This window comes from Rana temporaria, chromosome 6 (genome assembly GCF_905171775.1).
Source record: "Rana temporaria chromosome 6, aRanTem1.1, whole genome shotgun sequence".
NCBI lineage: Eukaryota > Metazoa > Chordata > Amphibia > Anura > Ranidae > Rana > Rana temporaria.
Genome location: NC_053494.1, coordinates 166128880 through 166155509, shown reverse-complemented (window position 1 = coordinate 166155509; position 26630 = coordinate 166128880). Strand labels below are relative to the sequence as shown.

Sequence of the window (26630 nt, the reverse complement as noted above, 5' to 3'; positions counted from 1 at the left end):
ACTTGTTAGCCATTTAAGTGACAACTGGGAAATGCCCTGATAATTCAAATTCTGAATGTCTACTTATTATTGCAGTGATTTTTATGTTTTTTTTTTATGATTGAACAGTTCCGGATTTCTCTGTGTCTGTATCCAACCGACTTACATTATTATACATAAAATATACTTTAGGTTTTAAATGTTTTACAGAAAAAAAAAAGATATTTCCTATTATTTCCTAACCTGCTTTAAAAAATGACAGCTGAAATGGAATGAGTTAGGGAGAAAGCAGATATTTTACCTTTACTCTAATGCCTCGTACACACGACCAGTTTTCCAGTCGGGAAAACTGCCATGACAGCTTTTGGCTGGGAAAACTAGCCACGTGTATGCTCCATGGCAGTTTTCCCGGCAGGAAAACCGCCGGGAATCCCGGCGGGAAAAATGAAAACATATTTTTCCCGGGAGTTTTGGGAAACACTGCGATGGAGCATACACACGGCCGGGATTACCGGCCAAAGCTCTCATGGCAGTTTTCCTGCCAGGAAAACCGTCCGTGTGCAGGGGAAAAAAGCTGCCGAGCTTCCCCCCGGGTTTCCCGGCGGTAAAAAGTCAGCCGGGAAACCCGTACGTGTGTACAAGGCATAATAGTAATAAATAACTTCAGTTTTGTAGCTGTAACCAGGTAAGTCTGGGGATCCAACAGGGACTCTTCTTCATTAATAATATCATAAATTCATTTTTTTACAGTTCCGAACGTCAAGGTTACTTGAAAGACATTATGCTCTAGCATAAAGGGAAATTATAATTTTCACATGCTTGTTATTTTATTTGTTATACAGATTAGTGCCCTTAAAGCGGGGGTTCACCCAAAAAAACAAGTATATAACATTACATTCAGTATACCTCAAACATGTACAGAATGCCTTTTTTTTGGGGGGGTGTACACATACAGTATTATCTGTATTTTCCTCCTGGCTTCCGGGTACTCACTCCCGCGGGACTGGGCGTTCCTGTGCAGTGCCGTCATCTGGGACTTCGCCCAATATGATTGACGTGCCTGAGAAAAACTTCAACCGGCGGATAAGGCGCGTCATGACTTTCCGAAAATAGCCGAACTGCGAGTCGGCTCTATATACGTGTAGAGCCGACTCGCAGTTCGGCTATTTTCGGAAAGTCATGACGCGCCTTATCCGCCAGTGGAAGTTTTTCTCAGGCACGTCAATCATATGGGCGAAGTCCCAGATGACATTGTGGCACTGCACAGGAACGCCCAGTCCCGCGGGAGTGAGTACCCGGAAGCCGGGAGGAAAATACAGATAATACCGTATGTACACCCCCCCCCCCAAAAAAAAGGCATACTGTACATCAGGGGTGCCCAACCTTTTGAAGAACGAGGGCCACTTAAGCAACTTGGTAACCAGTCGAGGGCAACAATGAGCGAAGCCGGCGGATGACAGATCACAACTACTTTATAGGTCCTCCAACCCGCCCAGATGAAAGGGGACAAATTCCCTTCTGTTTTTCGGACTGGAGATAGGCGGGCATAAACAAACATCTGTCGCTCTATAGAGGTGAATTGAGGGTCCCATTTGGTCGGGCTGATCGTGTGAAAAGGGCCTAAGACTGCTTTCACAGTGATGTGCTGCGGTTTACCCACACTGTGGGTGCAGCGTAGTGCACCTGTGTCTATACTGCGGGTTAGCTGAACTTTGCCATAGAGTCTACCTGTGGCAAAAGCTGGCACTTTAGAGGAAGCATCGGCTTATGGGGCTCTTCTCCGCAGCCGCTTTCTTCCTCTACCACCAGCTTCATTCACAACACTGATGCTGTGGTATGGTGAGTCGGCAACCTGCGATCTGGGCTTGCCAACCCACCATTCCAGAGCAGGAGGTCGCGGGCCACATCAGAGGGCTCCGTGGGCCACATGTGGCCCCGGGCCACTGGTTGGCCACCCCTGCTGTACATGTTTGAGGTATACTGAATGTAATGTTATATACTTGTTTTTTGGGTGAACCTCCGCTTTAAGCCCTGGTTCACACTGGTGCAATTTTACATGTCAAATCACATGTCAAATCGGTGGCATTTGCCGGCAATGACACGTCCTAATCGCCACATCTGCATCGCTTCACCGATTTCAAAAAGACGTTTCTGTACTACTTTTTGCGATTTCGGGCTGTGATTTCCATTGACATCTGTGCAGAAACTCCCACAGATGTCTCTGTAATCGCGACCGAAATCGGGACTGACAAGCGGGAGTGAAATTGTGTGAGTTCAGCTGAACTAGCACGGCTTCATTCCCACAGCCCAGTGTGAACCTGGGCTTCGTTTCAAGAAAGTGGCTTTTTGCTGTACAAAGCAACACATTGGGGTTGATTTACTAAAACTGGACAGTACCAAATCTGGTGCAGCTCTGTGTAGAAACCAATCAGCTTCCAGTTTTTTTTGTCAAAGGTTAAGTGAAGAAGCTGAAGTTAGAAGCTGATTGGCTACAATGCACAGCTGCACCAGATTTTGCACTCTACAGTTTTAGTAAATAAACCTCATTGTACTTAGAAGCATGACCTTGTTGATCATGTGAACTGCACAGTTTATCAACATTAAACTTTATTTAGTACAAAAGTTTGCAGTTTCATACTGCTATAGTTAATGGCACCATACACTTGCAATAGGATAGAGGATCTGTAAAGCCCAAGAACTACGGTATATATCTCCACTAATCAGAGAGCTCTACATTTATATGTAATAAGAAAAATATGGCTGTGGTCTCCATGCACATATAGTAGTTGATTTACTAAAACTGGAAAATTGCACAATCTGGTGCAGCTCTACATAGAAGCCAATCAGATTTCAGATTTTTTGTCAAAGTTTAATTAAACAAGTTAAGGTTAGAAGCTGATTGGTTACCAGCCACAGCTGCACCAGATTTTGCACTCTCCAGTTTTAGTAAATCAACATATAATTATGATTTTAAACTTAACAGATAATAAAATACCATGACGATTTTACATTATCTTGTTAACTTCAAAGGGGCTGTAAACCCTCGTGTTTTTTCACCTTAATGCATCCTATGTATTAACCAGTTAAGCCCCGGACCAATATGCAGCCTAAAGACCCAAGGTGTTTTTACAGTTCAGGACTGCGTCGCTTTAACAGACAATTGCGCGGTCGTGCGACGTGGCTCCCAAACAAAATTGGCGTCCTTTTTCCCCCCACAAATAGAGCTTTCTTTTGGTGGTATTTGATCACATCTGCGATTTTTAGTTTTTGCGCTATAAACAAAAATAGAGCGACAATTTTGAAAAAAATGCAATATTTTTTACTTTTTGCTGTAATAAATATCCCCCAAAAACATATATAAAAACATTTTTTTTCCTCAGTTTAGGCCGATACGTATTCTTCTACCTATTTTTAGTAAAAAAAAATCACAATAAGCGTTTATCGATTGGTTTGCGCAAAATTTATAGTGTTTACAAAATAGGGGATAGTTTTATTGCATTTTTATTAATTTTTTTTTTTTTACTACTAATGGCGGCGATCAGCAATTTTTTTCGTGACTGCGACATTATGGCGGACACTTCGGACAATTTTGACACATTTTTGGGACCATTGTCATTTTCACAGCAAAAAATGCATTTAAATTGCATTCTTTATTGTGAAAATGACAGTTGCAGTTTGGGAGTTAACCACAGGTGGCGCTGTAGGAGTTAGGGTGCACCTAGTATGTGTTTACAACTGTTTGGGGGTGTGGCTGTAGGAATGACGTCATCGATCGTGTCTTCCCTATAAAGGGAATGACGCGATCGATGCTCTGCCATAGTGAAGGACGGGGAAGCCGTGTTTACACACGGCTCTCCCCGTTCTTCAGCTCCGGGGAGCGATCGCGACGGAGCGGCTATAAACAAATAGCCGCGCCGTGGTCCCGGATCGCTCCCCGAGCGGACCCGACCTCCGCATGTAGCGGGGGGGGTCCCGATCGGACCCCCCACCCGCTAATAGGCGAGGACGTACGTGTACGCCCATGTGCCTGTACGTGCCATATTGTGGACGTATATGTACATGCGGGGGTCGGGAACTGGTTAAGGTGAAAAAACTTCTGCCAGTGACCGGCCCCCCTGTTTTACTTACCTGAGACCCAAATTTCCCTCGGCGGAAACGCGCTGTCCCTCTCTGCACGCGGTCCCGGCTGTTGATTGGATAGATTGATAACAGCGCAGCCATTGGCTCCCGCTGCTGTCAGTCAAATCCAATGACGCAGGGCCAAGTCCGGTATTCTTGTCTATGGAGGCAAATGCTGAACCCGGGAGCGCGGCCGCAAGGTAAGCCCCCAGGAGAGCGTTTCTCCTAGAGGGGTTATCTGATGCAGGGAGGAGCCGCGAGAGCCGACGACGGACCGAGAAATCCAGGATCACGGCAACTCTGTGCAAAACGAGGTAAGTATAAGGCCCCCGTACACACGACGAGTTTCTCGGCAGAATTCAGCCAGAAACTCAATCGGAGCCGTATTCTGCCGAGAAACCCAGTCGTGTGTACACTTTTGGCCGAGGAAACCGACGAGGAACTTGTCGAGCCAAATAGAGAACATCTTCTCTATTTCCTCGTTAGTCAATGAGGAAACTTGGCTCGCCGAGATCCTCGGCGGCTTCACAAGGAACTCGACGAGCATAACAATGTGTTTTGCCCGTCGAGTTTCTCGGACGTGTGTACGGTGCCAAACATGTTTGTTATTTAAAAAAAAAAAAAAACGAGACTTTACTACAATCACTTTAACATATATAAAAAAATTATAGTTTCCCTTTAAATCTTACTTTCATTCTAGTTTTTCATTTTGATTTATAACATTCTTCCAAGTGTCCCGCCTTTCCATGATCAGTTTTATTTCTGTAACTTGTTTCATTCATTTTTATTGTTTTGGTTTATTCATTTAGGCTCATTTTCCATGGTTCACTTTAATTTACCATTTCAATCATTCAGGAATTGTTCGGGCAGAACACAGAAATAGCACATTGTTGGACGTTGGGATTTTAGAAGATGGTCCATATGAAACTGGTGGTGAAACAAAACGCAATGCTGAATTAGTGCCTGTTCCTGCGAACAGTTATTTAGGTAACCGTTTTGAGATACATTTATGAGATATTGAGCTGTTGATCCCATTACAAGGGAATGCTGACACATGTAGTTCTCCTATACATCTTGTGTTATCCTTGTGAATGCCAATAAAAAAGACAGATTAGTAAATCAGCCAAAGGTGGAATCGCTTTGCTTTACACATCCAATCAGGTGCAGAGATTCTATATTTGTTAGTTCTTTTGCACATGATTGAGTGTTGGAAATGAGTGCAGGCTTATTTCATTAAATGTAAAAATTGTTTCTTTAGTAAATAATATAGGAGGGGAGGTCACCTTCACTACAATATTGGTTGATGTTTCCATTCTTTAGAAGAGCATTATGTTAAAGCTGAACTCCAGGCAAACATCTAAATACACAGATACAATGCATATATGCGCTGGCGCTGGGGATTCAAATGCTTTGATAGCTGATTGGTTTTGACTTAACTGGAAATGACAGACCTAGAATCATTGCTCTCACTCCAACATTCCCAGCTAAACATAACATGTGTGGCGCAATTGCTATTTACATACAGGTGCACGCCTTACGCACGTGTTTGCATTTGTGGGTGAGCGCAGGGTGACTGAGTTGCTTTTATTTTTACATTTTTTTTATTATAGTTTACATTTTATTATTTTTTTTATTAAGATTTAACTTTATAGCTATCTCAAAGTGGCTAACAAGCAGGGAGCTTGTTCGCTACCTTTGTGATAGCTATAAAGTTAAATCTTAATAAAAAAATTAATACAATTTCAACTATAATAAAATGTATAAAAAATAAATAAAAATAAAAGCAACTCAGTCATAGCATTGTGACAGGTTCTCTTTATTGAGACATCAGGGGTCTATTAGGCACACTGCCAGCATTGTAAAAGTAATCAGGTGGCTATACAGAGCTTGGATCACTTTTACATTAAATCTGGGATCCAGCTGAACAAAACAGATACAAGTTCATGACTGATGCTGCACAAAAGTTACAAGAGATGAAGTAGTTAAAAAATAAATGTAATGTTGTATTATCGATTACAGATGCAGTATGTGTGTTTCTATATCTGCCTGGAGTTCAGATTTAATTGCATTTGCTTCTGCCAATGTCTATCTTTTTTTTTTTTAATATGATTTTGTTGCAGTCATACAATTGCAGGATAAGTTACAAGGTAACGATTAATGTTTTCATGGTATTGTTTTCTGAACACAGACGCCTTCTCTGTGCTTTTCTCTTTAACCTTCGATCTGCTCTTTTTCTGTCTTCTTGCTGGTATGAACACATCCAGGTCTCTTGTTCATGACTACAGTTTCCAGCACTGATCCAGATCAGTTTCTGTACAAATCTGAACCCCCACGAGGCAGGGGTCACAACATCTTAGATGTAACAACTAATAGCTACTTAGGTTTGTGGATGGAGTCAAAATAATTTGGTAACATCGTCATTCATGACCTTGCCCATTACTGTCACTGATATCACCAAGTCATAACAGCTAAAAGCCAACCAAAAGATTCATCTATTCTACACAATACATTAAATTAACTTCTCAAATATTATTGCCTTTAAAAAAAAAAAAAAATTAGTATGGGGATGTTAAACATTCCTGGTAGCAGGCTATAGCAGTTGTTCTCAACTATCTGGCTGCTGCCTCCTTCTGGGCCTCCAGCCCTTCCTACAGTGCCTTCCAGCACCCTCACAACCTACTATTGTGACCTACAGTGCCCCCACGACCTCCCACAGTGGCCCTATACCCCCTTCAGTGCCCACAGTGCAACTCATCCTCCTACAATACCATCCAGGGCACTACAGTGCCCCCTAGCTTGCTTTAACGCCTGTTGCAAATACATAGTGCTCCCAGTCTACAACAGTGTTTCCCAGTCCTCACAGGGCTCTACAGTCCTTTATCTTCTTGAAAAGACCTCATCCTCATATGGGCCCCCAGCTCCCTCCAGAAATCCCATTCCTTATAGGGCCAACAAGTTTGTGGCAGTCCTGTAACATCTTCCAGAGCCTCCATCCTCCCACAGTGACACCATCTCTATCCAGAGCCTATACATTTCAATACATAATTTGTGGGCATGTAAACTTCTTTTACTATTGGGGCATGGATGTGTTTTTGGAGATTTTACTGGGCCCTGGTCTCAATAATGTATAGGATGACTAGTAGGATATACAGTAGACTACAATATATCAAAGACATGCCCAAGATCAAGCGGGATGGTTGAATCAACTTCCATTTCATCATATCATAATACAGTACCTTTTCATTTTGTTTGATTCCACTTTGATTAAAGTGGATGTAAACCAAATTCATGAAATTTGAGCTGGGTGCATATATCTGCAGTGTTTTGTTATCTCTCTTTAAAGCCCCATGTCCCATAGCTTTCTCCTGCTCTGTTCTTCTGTTATCAGCCTGATACCTTCTGACAAGTTCTTCCTCATATATGATAAAAGCAGCCAGAGTTTTGTGTTGGGGAGGATGCTATAAATAGATTAGCAGGGCCCTGAATGATTCAACAAACAGCTCAGAATGTCTCTACCTATGCCCAGGCTTCACTGCAGTGCTAACCAGAAAGAGAAAATCTCCTAACACGATCTGAACTTTCTAAACAGTATATAAAGCTGAAGACAGCAGATATACATGTAAAACTTATGTATCATCCCTGTGTATCATCTGAGGCTGTTCACTTCACTGGGTATATGTGAGGGTTTACATCCACTTTAATTGTCCACAAAACATGCAATATTACTTAATTATTTTTGTCATATGTATTATTCTGTTATTATGTTGTTTTTATATGGCTCTATGATTCTTTCCAGGATTTTCATTGGACAGTGGTAAAGGAATAACCTCGCAAGATGAAATGACCTTTGTATCCGGTGCTCCAAGAGCCAATCACAGTGGAGCAGTTGTGTTGCTGAGGAAATATCCTCCCAATGAAAGGATGCTGTCTCCAGAGTTTGTATTTCAAGGGGAAGGTTTGGCCTCATCCTTTGGTTATGATGTGGCAGTGGTGGACCTTAACAGTGACAAGTAAGATTTTTTCTTTTGTGGCTATTATTAAATAGTAAAAGAGGTGTCCTGGCAAATTACTTTGTATTATTATAGGCTAGTCAAAGTTCACCAAGCTCAAGGCTTAGTTAGCTTATAACTGAAGCCTCGTACACACGTACGGGATTCCTGGTGGTAAAAAGTCCGCCGGAAAACCCGAGGGGAAAACCGAGAACCTGCTCTGTAACTTTTTCCCCCTAACACGACTGGAGCCTCGTACACACGGCCGAGGAACTCGACGGGCGAAACACATCATTTTGCTCGTCGAGTTTCTTGTGAGGCTGTCGAGGAACTCGGTGAGCCAATTTTCTCCCTTCCCGTCGAGGAAAAAGAGAACATGCTCTCTTTTTGGCTCGAAGAGTTCCTCGACAGTTTCCTCGTCGAAAATTGTACACACGACCGGTTTCCTCGGCAAAAAAAAAACCCAGCAAGTTTCTTGCTGGTTTTTGCCAAGAAACTCTGTCGTGTGTACGAGGCCTCGGTTTCCCGACAGGAAAACTGCCATGAGAGCTTTGGTCGGGAATCCCAGCCGTGTGTATGCTCCATCGCAGTGTTTCCCATAGGAAAGTTGCTGGGTTAAAAACCGTTGGGAATCCCGGCGGGAAAAAAGAGAGCTGGTTCTCTTTTTTTTTTCTCCGGCAGTTTTCCTGTCGGGAAAACTGCGATGGAGCATACACACGGCCGGTTTTCCCGGCCAAAAGCTCCTGATGGGAAAACCGGTCGTGTGTACGAGGCTTCACACTTATTCATGATGCAAATATTTAACCTGGAATCAGTTACGGGTAAGTCTTTCTTAAGTTCAGCAGCCTTGTACATCACATCCCTAAAGCCCCCATAGACTGCTTGAATTTCAGCCAATTCGCAGGAGGCCCTGCAAGCATCACCCAACTTGACAAAAGTCCATATTAAAACCGACTGAGCCAGGTGGAAATTATTGGGCAGACAGGGACTGTATCCTAAGAGATGCAGTTGTTGTTTTGTAGCACCATTATATTCAGAGAGCCAGCAGTGGAGGTTCCTCCATCCACATTGTTGGCGTGGTTGGGTGAACCGATTGATTTTCTCTCATTCACCCACAAGCAGAATGAGGGAAAATCAAGCCATGTATGACTAATGTTACTATTTTTTTCTTATCTTAGTCTTCAAAAAAACGTTGTTTTTGTTTTTTCAGGCTCCATAGTCTTTGGCCTTCTTTTCCATGTCTACAGATATCTTCTCACCCCATATCCACATACCCACCTTTTCCGTTTTGATTGATTTCTTTCCTTCAAGAGAAACTGTTTATCATGCAGAACTTCTCTTGTCTTTTATACCCCTTCTCCTAACCGGTGTTAACTTTGCCTCAATGCCCCATTTAGTAGCGTTGCCTCTCATCTCCTGAACTACAATGTCCAGTTTATCTCTCATTAGCAGCTCAGTGCTTCCTTTTCCTAGCAAGTTCCTGCTTAGTTTATGGAGACTAAAGATAACCTATTCCCATTCAACTTCTAACATTACTGTTAAAATGTACTTCAACAGCAATTATGCAGTTAATATGATTACAAAATAAATGAAGGAAAACCCCTCATTACAAACAGGGCATGTTTGTTTTACACGCTTTGGCTATTCTACTTTGTTATTTCAAAACCTTGTTTTTCATTTTTGCCTGGATATCATTGTAGTACACTCTAAAAACGTAGATATTCATTTTTAAAAATGAATATCTTGGTTTGAAGATATGGGATTATTTTTTTATAGATTTATTTAGAACGCTGGATATAAGGGTCTTGCATGTAGTGCAAAGTGCATAAAATACATATAGGGGCTCATCTACCGTAGGGGTCATTTTTATGCTACATGTTTATCTATCTGTAATTTACAGAATGAGGCCTCGTACACATGGCCGTTTTCCTCGACAGAATCCATCAAGAAACTTGGTGGCAGAGCTTTTTTGCAGAGGAAAATGGTTGTGTGTGAGGCCTCGTACACACGACTGAGGAACTCGTCGTAAATGAAACATTGTTTTCCTCGACGAGTTCCTTGTTAGGCTTGTCGAGAAACTTGACCGAATCTCCTCATCTTCTCTCCCCCCGCTCCATGCCGGTCTTCTCTCCCCCCCGCTCCGGTCTTCTCTCCCCCCGCTCCGTGCCCATCTTCTCTCTCCCCCTCCGTGCCCGTCTTCTCTCTCCCCCGCTCCGTGCTTGTCTTCTCTCCCCCCGCTCTGTGCCCGGATTCTCTCCCCCCGCTCCGTGCCCGGCTTCTCCTTCCCCCGCTCCGTGCCCGTCTTCTCTTCCCCCGCTCCATGCCCGTCTTCTCTCCCCCCGCTCTCCCCCCTCAATCTGTCAGGATGGAGAGCAGAGGTAGGAGCAGCTAAACCCGGCTCCTACCTTTTCTGAATGGACAGAGTCAGTGATCACTGACTCTGTCCATTCATATAACTGAGCATCGTAACCTGTGTTTACGATGCTTCAGTTTATGAAAGGAGAGAAGTTTCCCTCCATTCATTTTAGCTGAGTCTGCTGAGAAAGGGACTGGGGAATCTGTGTCCCTAGTCCCTTTCTCTGTCTCAAAGGGGAGATGTCAGAGGTCTGTTAAGACCCCTGATATCTCTCCAAAGACCCTCAACAGGGCTGATTAAAAAAAAAAATTGCAATAAATATATTTTTTTTTAAATAAAATGTAAAAAAAACAACACACTGACAATCCACCCAACCCCCCCATAAAAAAAAAAACACTGTAAAAAATAAATAAAAAAATACTGCCACTGTCACATGACATTAAAAAAAAAAAGTATCGGTAATCGGTATCGGCAAGTACTTGAAAAAAAGTATCGGTACTTGTACTCGGTCTCAAAAAAGTGGTATCGGGACAACCCTAGTGTAAAGGCATGCGTCCCAATACTTTTGGTAATATAGTGTATGTATTTTGGTTTGTTGAATATCCCTGTTTGGAATGCCCAGTCTTCTGTATTCATTAAAGCTCCAATACACCTCCCTCCCATACCCCCAAAATGGCCATGTTTTTGTAGCTTCATGAATTTTGGCAGGGGGGACGAACCTGCACAAAGGGATTTCCTCTAGTGGAACTCCTGTATTTGTTTTCTATTTATAAAGTAAGTAATTAAAATCCAGCCAGTGTTACCGATCTACGGGGAGCCGGCTTTCACTAGTACTAATGTGCCGCTGTATGACGTTCGTAACGAATTAGAGAGCCAACAGAGTATTAGAGACCCTCAGTGTGCTGCAGACCTGCTAATATTGTAACCTGCAGGCCTGGACCTCACATCCTTCCTGTGAGTCAGACTCATTCCATCGCCATGTACGTGAAATGAAAAGCGTTACATTAGAGCTCATTTCGCTTGGAGTCATTTTTTTCTCCAGTCTACAATGCTAATGTATTAATAACTCCATAAATATTTTTAAAGCACTACCAAAGGCATAAGTTTTTCTTTAAGAGTGAAGGACGGTTGAAAATAGGAAGTGAATAAAATATTTTGCTGGAGAACGCTGAAAAGCTTTCATGCAGAACACTAATGCCGCGTATACACGATCGAAAAATCCGAATTGAACGGAATTTCGGCTCAAACTTGTGTTGCATACACACGGTCACACCAAATTCCGGCTGTCAAGAACGCGGTGACGTACAACACTACAAAGAGACGAGAAAAATTAAGTTCAATGATTCCGAGAATGCGTCGAATTGATACCGAGCATGCATGTTTTTTTGTGCGTCGGAATTGCATACAGACGATCGGAATTTCCTCCAAGAACTTTTCCCGTCTGAAAAATTGAGAACCAGCTCTTAATTTTTTTCATGGCGGAAATTCCAACAGAAAAAAAATTCCGATCGAGCCTACAGATTTTCCGACCAAAAGCTCACATCTGACTTTTCCTGTCGGAATTTCCGATCGTGTGTACGCGGCATCAGTCCAGATGACAAAGCACAATAGCGCTATCCAAGCTACACTTTTAATTCCAGTTATTTATTATAACTACACAAGTATGTATTAACCACTTAAGGACCGCCTTCTGCACATTTACGTTGGCAGAATGGTTACACAACCTATCACATTGCTATAATCTTTTTAAGTAGACTATAAACTGTTGGATTTATGAATAAATGGCTGTGGATCGAATCATCTGAGATTCCATTAATTCTTATAGGGAAATTTGCTTTGATATAAGAGTGCTTTGGATTACTAACATGTTTCCGGAACGAATTATGCTCGCAATCCAAGGTTTTACTGTATAAGAAATCTTTGTGAGTCACAGACTCTTAATTTTCTTGGGATGACCAGTATGTGATTTTTTTCCCCCACAGTTGGCAGGATATTGTGGTCGGGGCCCCTCAATATTTTGACAAAGCTGACAAAGAAATCGGAGGTGCGATCTATGTGTATATGAATGAAGCTGGCAAGTGGCAAAATGTACAACCAAAACGAATTTTTGGAAGCAGGGACTCCATGTTTGGTATTACAGTGAAAAATATTGGAGATGTCAATCAAGATGGCTACCCTGGTAAGAAAATGTGGTATAGTCTGGTTATACACAATTAATACATATATATAATAATATGATAATTTAGAAACTAGATCTGGATTGGCTCTTAGTTCTCTGTACTATGAGCGTGCTGTCCTCTGCATCACTGGGACCATTCACCAATAGAGTTGCCACCTGTCACTGATTCACCCGGACATTTCGGGTTTTGAATCATGAAACCCGGACGCATTATTCAGGCCGGACTGTGGCTTCCCAGCAGGGTTGCTGTCTGCAGTTGTCTAAGCCGAGAGTGTAATGTCTTCTCAGTGTTCCTCCTTAAATCAGGATTCCCAGAGCATCCCTTAGGTCAGAGTTCCCAGAGCATCCCTTAGGTCAAAGTTCCCAGAGCATCCCTTAGGTCAGAGTTCCCAGAGCATCCCTTAGGTCAGAGTTCCCAGAGCATCCCTTAGGTCAGAGTTCCCGGGGCATCCCTTAGGTCAGAGTTCCCGGGGCATCCCTTACATCAGTCTGCAGAGTCCCCCCCCTTCCCCTACAGTGTAAATAAACTCTGCAAGTTCAGATGTAAAAGGGGAACTCTGTGGACTCTGAAGTAAGAGGGGACTCTTGTGATTGACTTCATATGATTATAAATGTTATTTAATCATAAACTATATGTACTGCATAGTGTATACTATAAAAAAAAAAAAATGCTGTGCCCGCTAAAGTGTTTGGGTCTGACTTGAAGAAAAGGTGGCAACCCTATTCACCAAAGCAGAAATATGTCTGCTAACTCTGTATTTGTACTGGTGCAGCTTTTTTAAATAACTGAAAATAACCTAAGAAATTGTAACTTTGTCAATTTAACAAAACATTACCTTGCTAGAGATGGGGTTGTTGAGCGCCATCTACTGGCTGGAAATAAAATCTATAATGTATTCACATGCAATATATCACATCCACTTGACCTGTTAGTCCTAACCATAATAAAAATATACGAATACACTATCACTTTCCTTCAAATGAAGACATTTTGCTCATAGTGTGAAAGACTTTTTGACATTTAGAAATATTTTGCATCAAGTGACTAGTTTAGCCTCATGAAGCTTTTTATTGTGCAAGATCAAGTTCAGATATTCTTGTATACTAACACACCTATATCATTCTTCTTAGACATTGCTGTTGGAGCACCGTATGATGAAGGTTTTGGAAAAGTCTATATTTATCATGGTTCCAAAACTGGAATAATAGAGAAACCAGCCCAGGTATTTTTTTTTTTAATGTGTCGCAGTCAGTAAATCTGATTGGAGTGTTTTTTTTATTTTTTATTTAATATATCTTTATTGAAAAGGATGGCATTATACAGAAAAAATAAGGGAAAGAACTATGGGCCAGATTCTCGTAGAACTCCGGCGGCGTAACGTATCGTGTTTACGTTACATCGCCGCAAGTTTTCAGAGTAAGTGCCTGATTCACAAAACACTTACCTGTAAACTTGCGACGGTGTATCGTAAAGACGTCCGGCGCAAGCCCGCCTAATTCAAATGGGGCGTGTACCATTTAAATTAGGCGTGCTCCCGCGCCGAACGTTCTGCGCATGCTCCGTTCGCAATTTTCCCGACGTGCTTTTGCGCGAAATTACGGCGCCCCGACGTGTTTGTGAATGGCGACGTGCGTAACGTACTTACGCTGTACTTACGCCGAAAAAAATAAAATAAAATTCGAAGCGGGAACGACGGCCATACTTTAACATGGCTGGTGTAAAGTTAAGCAATGAAAAAGATTGCTTAACTTTGCGACGGGAAAAAACGACGTTACGCACGCGAGTAGGTTCGTGAATCGCCGTAAATGCTAATTTGCATACCCGACGCTGGAAAACGACGCAAACTCCACCCAGCGGCGGCCGAAGTATTGCAGCCTAAGATCCGAAGGCGATACAAAGCCGTAAGCCTGTCGGATCTTAGCCAAAAGCCGTTGTATCTTGTTTGTGAATCACAAACTAAGATACGACGCGGCAAATTTGAAAATACGCCGGAGTATCAGTAGATACTCCGGCGTATTTGTTCTGTGAATCTGGCCCTATGCACTTTGACCGTGACCTAAATAAACATAGGCCAACCAAATAAATGTATTTTAACATTCCCTATTTGTGCTGCAAACAACTGAAAAACCAAAAATTGCACAAATGAAAACATGCAAAAAAAAAATTGCTATCAATGACAATTTTTATATAATAATAATAATAAAAAACAAAATAAAACAAAACAAAAACACACATTTTTTTTATATGTAACTTAATCCTAGTGGGCTCTAGCTAGCAATGCACCTAAAAAAGCCTAAAACAAACTGTTTGGAGGAATTGCCATGTTGCCATTTCACCTAAATGATAAGTTTGCCTTTAAAGTAGAACAAATATTTCAATGCACTGCAGCACTTTTTTGGGGGTATACTGTATCTGCACTCACAGCTTTCTTACCCCGTCCCCCCCCCCCCTCCCACGGCAAACTCCTGCAAATACCTATTGAGCCTTCCAGTGAAATCCACCTAATGAACTTTTGTGTGATGATGTGGCAATTATGCTGCACTGCCCCTGAATTCAGAGCAGAGTTGTCACTCTTATAGACTGTGCCTTCTTACACCTGTGGAATGGAAAAATGTTGCAGGGGGCATGACTATGAACAATGTCACTGCTGATTAATAAACCTGTGGCCTGTCAATCCGCATCTGCCCATGCCTAGTTCTGCCCACTGCTTTGTGGATTGAAAGCACGGCCTCTGTTACTGGAACACTCCTATTTTGAGCTGCAGTGACTGGCATGTGAGTCATAAATAAGGGTGGATTTGGCCCAATCGGTGGAGGTAAAGGATTTTAGTATTTTGTGAGGCCCGTGCATTACAGAGTAACTGGATGTGGTACTTGTTTACAATGTCATATAGAAACCTTTATTCATACTTTATTTCGTTGATGGCAGGAAGTTGCAGCTGAGGATAGTTTAAAGTGGTTGTAACCCCTTACATATACCCAGTGACTACCCTCAGATGATACATAGAGATAAAACAAATCCTCCTACCTAACTTGTACGTTTTTATCTGCAGCCCTCTCTTCTCCAGAGCTCCTCAAAGTACAGAGTTTACACAGCATTCCGGAAGGCAGGGTGTGTGGTTCTGGTGTCACACATTGCACAGCACAGAGAAGAAAGCCGAGTGTAATCTGTGACATGAGTGGATGGAAAGGACACCCCCTTCTACATAGTCACAAAGAAAAACATGCCTAGCTGAGGCTGGCAGTAGCCTGCTGGGTGCTGGGCTGGGGGGGGGGGGGGGGGTGTCAAGTCCTAGGATTGCTTAATGTCCTAATAAATAATCAGACATGACTCATCTATATCTATAGGTGCGGATTCACAGACAGCGGCACACATTTATGCCGCCGTAGCACATCTCAATGTACGCTACGCCGACGCAGCGCAGAGAGGCAAGCATGGAATTCAGGAAGCCAGTGCTCCCAAAACTGCGTCGGCGTGGCGTAGATTTCGAAGGCGCAGGCCGGCGTAGGTGGAAGTGGGCTTGCCCCATGCAAATGAGGCGTGACCCCATGCAAATGATGGTTTGAGAGCCAGACAAGTACGTTGAACGAACTGCGCATGCGTCATGTCGTGGACGCATCCCGTGCGCATGCTCATAACCACGTCGGAACAACTACCTAAGATCACGCCGGATCACTGCCTGCACCATAAACGTAATCTACGCCCATCCAGACACACGTCCAGCGTAAACTACGTAAAAACCGCCGGCTTCTGTTCCCTGATGCAGACCTTTACATGTCTGCTGCTGAGTTACACCTCCTTTATGGGGCTTAACTTTACTCCGGATGTACAACTTACGCGCACCTCTTGTAGCCTGCGTCGGGCGGGCGCAGGTTCGTATATCGCCGTATTTTCCTCATTTGCATATTTGAATGGCTAATCAATGGCAGCGTCACCATGCGGCCAGCGTAAATGTGCGCCCACCCTACGCCGGCGTAGGCAAGTTACGTTGGCGGGATTAAGCCTGTTTTTAGGCGTATCTTAGTTTGTGGGTGCGGCGCACACAGGCCCGGATTTCCCACAAGGCCACTGAGGCCAGGCCTTGGGGCGGCAGTGGCATGGAGTCCCCCGGCGCCCGGAAGATACAGTTAAGGGCAGTAAGTTATGGGGGAATCCACTCGCTCGTTAACAAGTGATTGCGGCGATGTCGTCAAAATCACATGTAAAATATGTGCTCCCGTCCGTCCTCCCCTCCCCCCCCACCCCACATACCTCTCTCTGCTGGCTCTGTCTTCGGGACTCCGTCCTCCCCCCGGCCACTGAGTCTGTCTCCTGTCCCTGCTGCCGATGTACACAGTGAGAGGGGAGAGCTGTGCTCTTCCCATCTCAGCTGTGACAGGAGTTCTAGCACAGTGCTAGGACTCCTGTTTTGGAGGTGACAGGGTCAATAAAGAGAACCTGTCACCTCCAATTGCTATCACACAGGAAATGTTTTTCTCCTGTGTGATAGCAAAAAAGTTAAGTGAAAAAAAATTGATAACAAATAAATAAAAATAAAAAATAATTAAATTAATAAAATAAAAAAGGAAAGAATAAGAAAAATAATAAGAAAATGACACAAAAATTAAAAAAAAGTAAGCGACAAGCTACAAATAAAATAAAATAAAAAAATTGATAAAAAAAAGTAAAAAAACAAACAAAACATATTTGAACTAACTGTGCCACACATTCTCCGTTGATTTGGGGGGGGCGTTCGGTTGGCAGGGAGGGGGTGCATTGTGGAACCTGGCCTTGGGGCGGCAGGGAAAGCAAATCCGTCCCTGGGCGCACAGATACGACAGCGCATATTTGCACTTACGCGGCGTATCTGGAGATACGTCGGCGCAAGTGCTTTGTGAATCCGGGCCAATGTGCTTACCTGTCTCTCTACAAAGTTCTGAGTGTTGTTTCTCTCGGGTGCTTCCTTCCTCTGTTATCAGCATGTGTCACTTCTGATACATTTTCTTATTACATGAGCTATAATGGTGACAGCTCTGCATTGTTCCTTTGCCGTGTGTAAAGCGGGGGGGGGGGGGTCCCTTTGCTCCAATCAGCTCTCACACACTATACAAGATCTCTAACTGCAGCTCTCCATCCCCTCCTCTGTGCTATAGACAGAAAGGATTTTCAGCACTTTGAAGGGATGTAAAAAAGAATAGAATATTTAATCTTTGTGTATCATCTGAGAGTATTCACTTCACTGGGTATAAAACCAGATTAACACATATTACAGTCTAATGCTTTGTGCGTTTTTGTTTTTTTATGAAGATTATTGATGGGAAGAGCACAAATACTCGGACATTTGGTTACTCTATAGCTGGAAACATGGATCTAGACAAAAATTTATACCCAGATATAGCAATTGGATCGTTATCAGATTCTATAAATGTTTTCAGGTAAGATAATAAAATGGTATCCACTAATATATACGGTACTGTTATGCAAGCCTCATAACTTTAATCCTAATTCTTTTCTTTTTCACAAAAGGGCACGTCCCGTTATCAGCATCAAGAAGACAATCAAAATGACGCCAGACAAAATTGACTTCAATAAGAAAGATATGAACTGTGCTGCAGCAAGCAAAATCTGGTAGGAAGTTGGTTTATATTTGCACTTCTGTCCCTGTTTTCAGGATATTGTGCCTCAGAATCACAAATGGGAACAGGAACATATACACGATACTCATAACCAGCCAATCAGGTTCTCGCTTCCATTCTGCATGAGGCGAATGATAGGAAGAAGCTGAAAGGCTACCAGGCAAAACAAGAACACTTTTTCCTATAGAAAAAAAAAAACATTTCTGAATCATACTTACCTAGGTTGGTTCAATGCCGCATCTGTCCCCCGCCGGCTGTTAGTACACCTGTTAACCTGATCTAGCTGCAGCAATGACTGGTTTTCGTGCAGCCATCAAATTTGAGTAATCAGGCATGTTGGAAATTTTACCGTGACTGGACAGTAGAGGAGAAGTAGCAGATCCTTGAGCCTATCTCTCTGTTATTGCACCACAGCACACCTGATTGGCTACTTTTACTGCTTATCCTGTCCCCCTTCTGAGCTCTGCTGTACAGTGGACTGCAAGAAGGTGATGTTAAGTCAAGTTCAGATACTTACATTACTTGCATTTAAAAAATACACTTCACTTAATGATGTATTATTGAATAAAGAGCTGCATTAGTTTTCATTTTTATATCTGCCTGGAGTTCAGCTATAAGTAAATGCAGTCAAACATGCAAACCTTTCTAATTAATGTTTTTTTTTGTATTGTTTAGTTTGACAGTTGACGTCTGTTTGTCGTATACTGCCATCCCCCGTAATTACAATCCAGTTCTAAGTAAGTGCATTACTATTTTCTAATTAGCTTTCTACCTATAGGTATATCATTTGCTGTAATGTAAATATCGCTCAGACAACCACGATGGAACTATGAGGGGAATTTACTAAGACTGGAGCAATTAGAATCCGAAGCAGCTGTGCATAGCGACCAATCAGCTTTTATCTTTCATTTTCGAAGCTTAAGGCCTCTTTCACACGGAGCGGACCGTTTTTGTGTCCGCTCCGTGTGTCCGTCGGCTCAGCGGGGATCATCCGTAATCCCCGCTAAGCTGTCGGCAGACAGGGCGGTCCCCGCACACTGTGCAGAGACCACCCTGTCTTTCCACCGCTCTCCCCTATGGGGAATCGGATGAAGACGGACAATCTTTTCCATCTTCATCCGATCCGTTCCGCCGTACGGAAGAAAAATAGGGTTTTCTTCCATCCGAAAAACCGGATCCTGACGGACGCGGATGGTTGCAGACGTTAGCGGATGCTCCATCCGCTAACGGACACGATCCTATAGGGATACATTACAAGTCCGTAAGCGGACTTGTAATAAACGGACGAATGGTCCGCCAATGTGAAAGGGGCCTAAGTGAACAAGATGAAATTAAAAGCTGATTGGTTACAGCTGTTCTGGATTCGGTCGGCTGTCACCATTCAGTGTTTACGGTTACCGCCACACCCGTTATATGATAATGCTGTACTGTACTGGTGACAGTATGTACAAAAAAAAAACATGTTTTTTTACATTTCTTAATTTTCCCCCAAAAAATTACAACTTAAAAAAACTCACCATGCCTCTTACTAAATACCTTGGACTGTCTACTTTCCAAAAAGGGGTCATTTGGGGGTATTTGTACTGTCCTGCCGTTTTCGGGCCTCAAGAAATGAGATAGGCCGTCAGTACATCAGGATTGATCAATCTTCAGATACATCCCATAGTTTGTGGTCTCTAAGGCGTTTTTTACCGCGATTTGCCGCGAAAAAACGCAGCGTTTTTTACCGCGTTTTTCGCTGGAGGGGTGATTTACACATTGTCGGCTATGGCGAAGCCGCCTGAAAAAAAGGGTCAGGGACTTGTTTTGAGCTTCAGGCGTACGGCGTTTCGGCGTTCGGCGTGGAGATGTGAACCATCTCCATAGAGAACAATGTTAAATCACCCCTCCAGCGTATTTTAGGCTGCAATAGCGTCGGGCCTCAGGCGTTAAAACGCCTAGGTGTGAATGGAGCCTAACTTTCACACAGACTAAATATTATACACTGATTTGGGTTATTTTCACCAAAGAAATGTAGCAGAATACATTTTTACCTAAATTTATGAAGAACAATTATTTATCTGTCAAATTTTATAACTTCTGTTATAAAATTTGACAGATAAATAATTGTTCTTCATAAATTTAGGTAAAAATGTTTACCTAAAAAACTATTTTTTTCCCCAACAATTTCTGTCTTTTTTTTCGTTTATTTAGCAACAAGTAAAAAACTAGTGATTAAATACCACCAAAAGAAAGCTATATTTGTGTAAACAAAATGATGAAAAAGGTTTTTTGGGTACAGTGTTGCATGACTGCTCAATTGTCATTCAAAGTACGAAAGCGCTGAAAAGTGAAAATTGGCCTGGGCAGGAAGGGGTTAAAGGTGCCCTGTTTTTAAGTGTTTTAAGAGCCCTTTTACACTAAAAGCACAGGGGGGGGGGGGCGTTGGCGGTAAAGCGCCCCTAGTTTTAGGGGCGCTTTACCGTTATTTTAGCAGCGTTTTTAACCCCCCGCTAGTGGATGAATAAAGGGTTGAAAGCGCCGATGCCGAGGCGCTTTGCAGGTGCTGCGGCGACACTGCCCACTGATTTTAAATGGCCAGGGGCGCTTTAGGAGCAGTGTATACTCCGCTCCTAAAGCGCCTCAAAGAAGCTGCTTGCAGGACTTTTTTTTATGTCCCACCAGCGCAGCGCCCCAGTGTGAGAGCACTTGGGCTTTTACACAGGGATTGCAGATTTTTATCGCAAAAGCGCCGGAAAAACTCCTCCAGTGTGAAAGGGGTCCAAAGCCTCGTACACACGATCGGATTTTCCGCAAAGCGTCAGACTTTTGTCCGAAGGGTGCAGGCCAGGAACTTGTCTTGCATACAAACGGCACACAATTGTCAGCCAACAAACACAAACGTAGTGATGTACTACGTGGTTTTTCAGCTCTTGAGCGCCACCCTTTGGGCACTTTCTTCTAATGTCGTGTTTGGTGAGCATTGATTCTGAGCATGCGTGTTTGTACTTTGGACTTTTGTCTGATGGACTTGTGTACACACAATCGGAAAATCTGACAACAGACCGTTGTCCGCGGAAAATTTATAAGCTTGCCATTCAACATTTGCCTGTGGAAAATCCGACAACAATTGTCTGATGGAGCGTACAAAAGGTCGGATTTTCGGCCAACAGGCTGTCATCACACAATTCCCTGTCGGAAAATACGATTGTGTGTACGAGGCTTAAGTCTTGTTGTTTTCCTATTATAATAAATGATAACTATGTATTAGTCTATACGTAAGTCTTCTCTTTGGCTTCCTACAGCACTCAGCTACACGCTAGATGTGGAAAGTGAAAGGACCAAATTGGGTTTGTCCTCCAGGATTGCGAATTTCCCAGAGCCAGGAACAGTAACCCTTCGACAACAAGGCCAAGACAAATGTTTCCAGAAAGTTCTATTTGTACAGGTAAGGGCAGCAGTAGACAGACACTTTTTAGGGTAGATATTGAAACTAATGCCGCGTACACACGATTGGAATTTCCGACAACAAAACCGTGGATTTTTTTCTGACGAAATGTTGGCTCAAACTTGTGTTGCATACACACGGTCACACAAATGTCTGAAATTCCGAAAGTCAAGAACGCGGTGACGTACAAAACTATGACGAGCTGAGAAAAATAAAGTTCAATGATTCCGAGCATGCGTAGTGCGTCGGAATTGCATACAGGCGATTGGAATTTCTGAGAAGAACTTTTGTTGTCGGAAAAATTGAGAACAAACATTTGTGGTCAGAAATTCCGACAGTAAATGTCTGATGGAGCCTACACACGGTCGGAATATCCGACCAAAAGCTCACATCGAACATTTTTTGTCGTAAATTCCGACCGAGTGTACGCGAGCATTAATGTATTAGGGTTTAAAAAGGGGTCACATGATTGGCCTGTCCTTCCCGCACCTAGGTAAAGGGATACTGTAGTCAGATGAAATTACCGTATTTATCGGGGTATAGCGCGCACCAGCGTATAACGCGCACCCCAAGTTTAGAAGGGCGGTTTAAGGAAAAAACTTAAATTTTGGATGTCTTGCCCGGCGTCCATCAGTGGCCTTGTCCGGCATAGCGGCCTTGTCCGGCGTCCATCTGCGGCCTTGCGCGGGGTCCGTCCAGCATTGTCGGTGTCCGTCTGCTGTCTTGCCCGGCGTCTATCGGCGGCCTTGTCCGGCGTCCGTCTGCGGCCTTGCGCGGGGTCCGTCCAGCCTTGTCGGTGTCCGTCTGCTGTCTTGCCCGGTGGCCTTGTCCGGCGTCCGTCTGTTTGAGTTTGGAGCCTCGGTCGAGCTGTGCAGAGCCGGATTTCCGGTGTGTTCGGCTCCTCTCGCATGGCTGCGGGCGGAGCCGAGCGTGGCCGAACCTAGCCGAGTGCCCAGTACACCCGGCTCGGCTCGGTCTTTGTCGGCGGCGCTCTGAGACAGCCGACAAAGACAGGATCGGCGTATAACGCGCACCCACGATTTTCCCCTGATTTTAAGGGGAAAGAAGTGCACGTTATACGCCGATAAATACGGTAGGTAAATACCCAATCATGTGCATGAATTATTTTTTTTAAATTGACTTTTACTAGCACATGATTGGCTGATTGAAGTGACTATAACTTCATCCTATTTACTAATCCTAATTCACTTTGCAATGTGAACAGACCGTTAGTAAATCAATCCTCCAGTGTACAGAAGACTTACAATTGTTTTTCTCTCTTAGGAAACTATTAAAGACAAACTTCGACAGATTCCTGTGTCTCTTACTGTGGATATTAAAAATGTCCGTCGGAAAAAGAGACAAAGTGGCTCCTTGCCAGATCTTATGCCAATCCAGGATGCCAATGAGCCCAAAACAATCACAACAGAGGTAACTCATTTATTTTTATTATGAATGTCTTTTAAATTTAGAGGTGTTTATAGATGTTGTTGTATGATTCTGCATTGCATTTGCACAATATTACACCCAGCTACATTGGGAAAACATTTGTGGCAAACAGGATCCTGCACTATGGGCAGAAAAAAAAAAAACAGACGTTTGGTGTTTTTTTGTTCAGCCTGTAAATATATAAAGATATTAGGCTATATGTCCATGTATACATAGGTGTTTACAGACATTTAAAGGCTGAAAAAAAATATCACCATCACATTCAGGAAGGGAACATTTGGGCAGAAAAAAAATGCACAAATGAGAATAAGTGCGCTAGACACATTGAGGCACGTTGATGCATTCCAAAAGCTAGAAGAAATTAATATTCTGGCCAATAGAATGCATTGGCATCAAATGCGCATAAATATGTGTGCAAAATGCGGCTTTTACTGCATTTTTTTTTAAAGCAGTTTTTCGTCTGACAACATTTAAAGGAGCACTTATGATCTCTTTAGATTTATCAAAACCATATAATATGAGGTCAAACCTAAACACTTTAATTTTGTATGCAATCAGGCGGGCCCTTCTACTACAGAGTTGAATGTAAATCTAAAGGAAATTGTATAATGTTTGGCCAGATTTACTGAATGATTTACTAGAAAATGACCATACTGATGCTTAGACCATATGCCATGGATATGTTTTGCCAACCAAATTCTATGTGTCTTTTAGGCTCAGTTTCTGAAAGAAGGATGCGGTGTGGATAATATCTGCAACAGTAACATGAAGATCTCTTACAACTTCTGCAATAAAGAAGCGGACGCCTACACCGAACTGAAGAAGTAAATAACCAAACATATTTTAAATTAGGAGCTGAACTTCAGACAGATATAAATACTTTTAATATTTAACGCAATTAGGGTTAAAACTATCATTAGTACCTGCATTTTCCTGATGTCAGCCACTGACCCATTGCAAAGCAGAGCTCAGACTGGGAGAAGTAGGAGCAACACCAGTCAGGCTCCTCTGCATACACATGTGCTGACAGGAGGAGAAAGCAGAATGAGCAATGTGATCTATCAATGTGTTTCTGCTCCTAAATTACCCAATCAGCAGGCTTTAGGCAGGGAGGTGACACCACTGTATTCCTTTAACAAAAAAATTAGTGGCGTCACCCTACTGACTGTGCTTTTTGGCAAAGGTATATGAATCACAAAAGTAGACACATCAATTGCAGCCTCACTGTGCCCATCAAACGCAGCCACTGTGCCCATCAAACGCAGCCACTGTGCCATAAAATTTTCGCCACTCTGCCATGCCATCAAATGCAGCCACTGTGCCATGCCATCAAACGCAGCAACTGTGCCATGCCATCAAACGCAGCCACTGTGCCCATCAATTGTCGCCACTGTGCCATGCCATCAAACGCAGCCACTGTGCCCATCAATTGTCGCCACTGTGCCATGCCATTGTCGCCACTGTGCCCATCAATTGTCGCCACTGTGCCATGTCAAACGCAGCCACTGTGCCATCAATTGTCGCCACTGTGCCATGCGAAACGCAGCCACTGTGCCATGCCATTGTCGCCACTATGCCCATCAATTTTTTTAGTTGGAAAGGCAGCGGAGGGGAGTGTACATATGCCATAGCTGCAATGCTTTGCATCATGGTGCAGCAAAAATTATCCCCGCTGTCATGTTCAGAAGGCAGTACTGCCCCTCTATACAAAAATTATTTAAAACAATATAAAAAATAACAATAATAAAATAATATGAAATGTATAATGAAAAATGTAATTTATTTTATTAAATGTATCATGGGAAGTAATATTTTCCTGGCCATCATGTGTAAAAATCTGGACTGGTATGTTTAGTTTTTCAAAAATGAATTTTGTCGGCTCAAGCACACCACACATGTGACTGCATGGGCACGTGTGACCTCAGAATGACTTCAGAAAATGTGTGATTGTCAGTAAGAATGTAAACCAACTGTGTGTATAAGGGCCCCCCAGAATCTGAAGTGCCCCGGGCCCCCCAAGGTCTAAATCTGTCTCTGATCACAGCGCCTCCTCCCCACCTCTCATATACTTACTAAAGATCGATCCAGATGTAAATGCCGATCACTGTTTGGAAATCAAGGCTTGTGTAAACCAGCCCTAACTTTCTGTCTTCTGATATCACAGGGAGAATGGTGTTGCAGTGTTGGCTCTTCAGGACCAGAAACATATTGCTCTGGAAATTACAGTAACAAACAAGCCATCAAATCCTAACAATCCCACAGCAGATGGAGATGATGCCCATGAAGCCAGGCTCATCGTAGATATGCCAAGCACTCTGTCTTTCTCTTCCGTCAGTTTCCCAACAAACCAGCAAGTAAGTACCAAGCACTACTGGAAAGTCATTTAAAGGTGATCTCCAGGTATGACCCAAATGTAGCCCCAAACCTTCCCCATCAAACAATGTTCCAGTATTATTATTTTCTTCTTTTACTTAATTCCTATAATAAGAAACAATTTTATTACCCCCTCTGATGTCATCCCAGGACAGAAAATTGTGTCAGTGGCAGCTGCTGGGAGGAGGGATCAGCAGAGTGCCTTAATCCTCGGACACATGATCGGATTTTCTGCAGACAAAGGCCCGGATTCACAATGGCGCATATTTATGCCGCCGTAGCGTATCTAATATACGCTAAGCTGACGCAGCGCAGAGAGGCAAGCACAGTATTCACAAAGCACTTGCCTCCCAAACTACATTTGGTTTCCTCGGCGCAAGCCGGCGTAGGTGGAAGTGGGCGTGAGCCATGCTAATGAGGCGTGACCCCATGCAAATGATGGGCCTAGCGCCATAGAAGTACTTAAAACGAACGGCGCATGCGCCGTCAAGTGGACGTATCCCAGTGCGCATGATCAGAATCACGTCGGAACAACTCCTTAAGATACGTCGAATCACTGCCTACGACGTGAAGGTAACCTACGTCTAGCCATATTCTCGTGCAACGTAAACTACGTAAAATACGACGGCTTGCATTCCCTGGTTCATACCTTTGCATGAGTTGCGCCTCCTATATGGGGAATAATTTTACGCCGGACGTACGACTTACGCAAACCGCGTATATTATGCACCGGGCGCAAGTGCGTTTGTGAATCGCCGTATTTCCCTCATTTGCATATTTGAATCTAAAATCAATGGGCGCCAGCGTAAATATGCGCCCACAATACGCCGGCGTAGGCAAATTACGATGGTCGGATGAAGCCTGTTTTTAGGCGTATCTTAGTTCTGTGGGCACGGCGCACAGATACGAAGGCGCATATTTACACTTACGCAGCGTATCTCGAGATACGTCGGTGTAAGTGCTTTGTGAATCCGGGCCAAAGTGTAGGACTTTTGTCCAAAGGGCGTTGGCTGTGAACTTGTACTGCATACAATCGGCAAAGAATTGTTGGCCAACAAATACAAAACTACGTGTTTTTCAGCTCTTTAGCGCCACCCTTTGGGCAACTTCTGCAAATGTTGTCTTATGGTTAGCATTGCTTCC

General features: G+C 43.2%; 1 protein-coding gene across 2 annotated transcripts in view; it reads left to right on the top strand.

The window, feature by feature from the left end:
• Nucleotides 1-26630, top strand: part of ITGA6 (integrin subunit alpha 6) — a 142102-nt gene that overhangs the window by 82209 nt on the left and 33263 nt on the right. For both annotated transcript variants that reach the window (XM_040357745.1, XM_040357746.1), the window contains exons 5-15: nt 4954-5085; nt 7895-8108; nt 12426-12622; nt 13754-13845; nt 17910-18037; nt 18129-18230; nt 18914-18975; nt 21523-21665; nt 22950-23096; nt 23829-23938; nt 25279-25468. In XM_040357745.1, coding sequence (XP_040213679.1) covers nt 4954-5085; nt 7895-8108; nt 12426-12622; nt 13754-13845; nt 17910-18037; nt 18129-18230; nt 18914-18975; nt 21523-21665; nt 22950-23096; nt 23829-23938; nt 25279-25468 — 1517 coding nt within the window. The remainder of the gene's footprint in view (nt 1-4953; nt 5086-7894; nt 8109-12425; nt 12623-13753; nt 13846-17909; nt 18038-18128; nt 18231-18913; nt 18976-21522; nt 21666-22949; nt 23097-23828; nt 23939-25278; nt 25469-26630) is intronic.